At 37.7% G+C, this 1,644-nt stretch overlaps 1 protein-coding gene across 1 annotated transcript; it reads right to left on the bottom strand.

Annotated features, from left to right (window-relative positions):
• Positions 1-300: 300 nt before the first annotated feature.
• LOC106544422 (olfactory receptor 14A16-like) lies at positions 301-1,221 on the bottom strand. The gene has a single exon (XM_014060680.2). The coding sequence runs from the start codon at positions 1,219-1,221 to the stop codon at positions 301-303; it is 921 nt and encodes a 306-aa protein (XP_013916155.2).
• Positions 1,222-1,644: the final 423 nt, after the last annotated feature.

Genomic DNA, 1,644 nt, shown 5'->3' with positions numbered 1-1,644 from the left:
GTAGGGGAATAGCCTGAACAGGAATCTTTCTGTATAAGAAGCACCCAGCAGAAATTGAACCAGTTTAACACAAAATGAGACAAAGCCTACCCATAGATACGCTGGAGAAAACATACTGTAGAATGTTGAACTGAAATAAACTGTGTGTGTGTGTGTGTGTGTGTGTGTGTGTGTGTGTGTGTGTGTGTTTGTGTGTGTGTGTTTGTTCAGTTAATATCCTGCTTTCCACCACTACATACAATGTTACACTCAATTCTCTCTCTTCCTCATACATCTGAGGAAAGTGAATGAAGGAAAACATTAAACCACCCAGTGGGTGAGATGGTTAAAGAACTTCCCTAGAGCAGTTTGGATATCTTTATTCCTTATACTATAAATAATTGGATTCATCATAAATGGCACAGAACAGTAAATCACAGTAGCTACCAGGTCAAAGTCAGATGGACATTTTGAGATTGGCTTCAAATAGGCAAAGGCACAGATGCAGATAAATAAGGAGACAACAATTAGATGAGGCAAGCAGGTAGAGAATGCTTTCTGTCTTCCCTTCATGGAGGGTATTTTCATTACAGCTCTGAAGATTTGCACATAAGAAATTATTATGAATATAAAACAACTGAAAACCAGAAAGGCACTGAAAACTAGAATCCCAATTTCTATGAGATACAGTTCAGAGCAGGAGAGCCTTAGTATCTGTGGGATCTCACAAAAGAACTGGTTGATGACATTGGAGCAAAAGGTGATAGAGAAGGTGCCACCAACATGGACTAATCCATAGAGAAAACCACTGACCCATGCAATTATTGTCATTTTCACACAGGATTCCCTGCTCAGCATGATTGTGTAGTGTAATGGATCACAAATAGCAACAAATCGATCATATGCCATAACTGTGAGGAGAGAGACATCTACAGCCATAAAAAAGATGAGAAAAAACACTTGAGCAGCACATCCAGTATAGGAAATTTTTCTGGTGTGAGTCATGGATTTGGGAATAGTGACAGAAATGGCACCAAGGTCAGCAACAGAGAGGTTTACTAAGAAGAAGTACATAGGAGTATGAAGGTGGGGATTAAGGACTATGACAGTGATAATTAGAAAATTACCCATCAGGGCTACCAGGTAAATTGCCAAGAATATAACAAAATATACAGTTTGAAGTTCCTGGATCTCGGAAAAACCTAGAAGCTGGAATTCAGTCACTGTGCTTGTATTGAACATTTCTTCCTTTGAAAGTTTCAGGGACCTATAGAGAATCAAATAGTACACAAAATAGAATAAATACTATCATATTTCTTAATCTGAAGTTCTTCCCTGTCATGCTACAGTACTTTGCCCTCACTTTTGAACTGGTGAACACATTTTCAATTTTAAGAGCATGTTATGTGACAGTTCCATAATGTTGCCATCCATCCATCCATCCATCCATCTATTCATCCATCCATCCATCCATCCATCCATCCATCCATCCATCCATCTATCAACGTGAACAACATAGCTATCAGAAAGAATCATATTTGAAATATACCTATATTCATTTGGCTGCTTTTCTTTGCATTCCCTGGAAAAGTGAAAAAGTGTGACAAATTTAATCAAAACAGTTGTATAATTATATTACAAAATTATATTATATTCCAGGAGTGC

Source organism: Thamnophis sirtalis, unplaced genomic scaffold, assembly GCF_051295495.1.
Source record: "Thamnophis sirtalis isolate CommonGarterSnake01/CBP01778 unplaced genomic scaffold, rThaSir2_p1.2 scaffold_4, whole genome shotgun sequence".
NCBI classification, from domain to species: Eukaryota; Metazoa; Chordata; class Lepidosauria; order Squamata; family Natricidae; genus Thamnophis; species Thamnophis sirtalis.
This window is presented reverse-complemented; position numbering and strand designations above follow the sequence as displayed.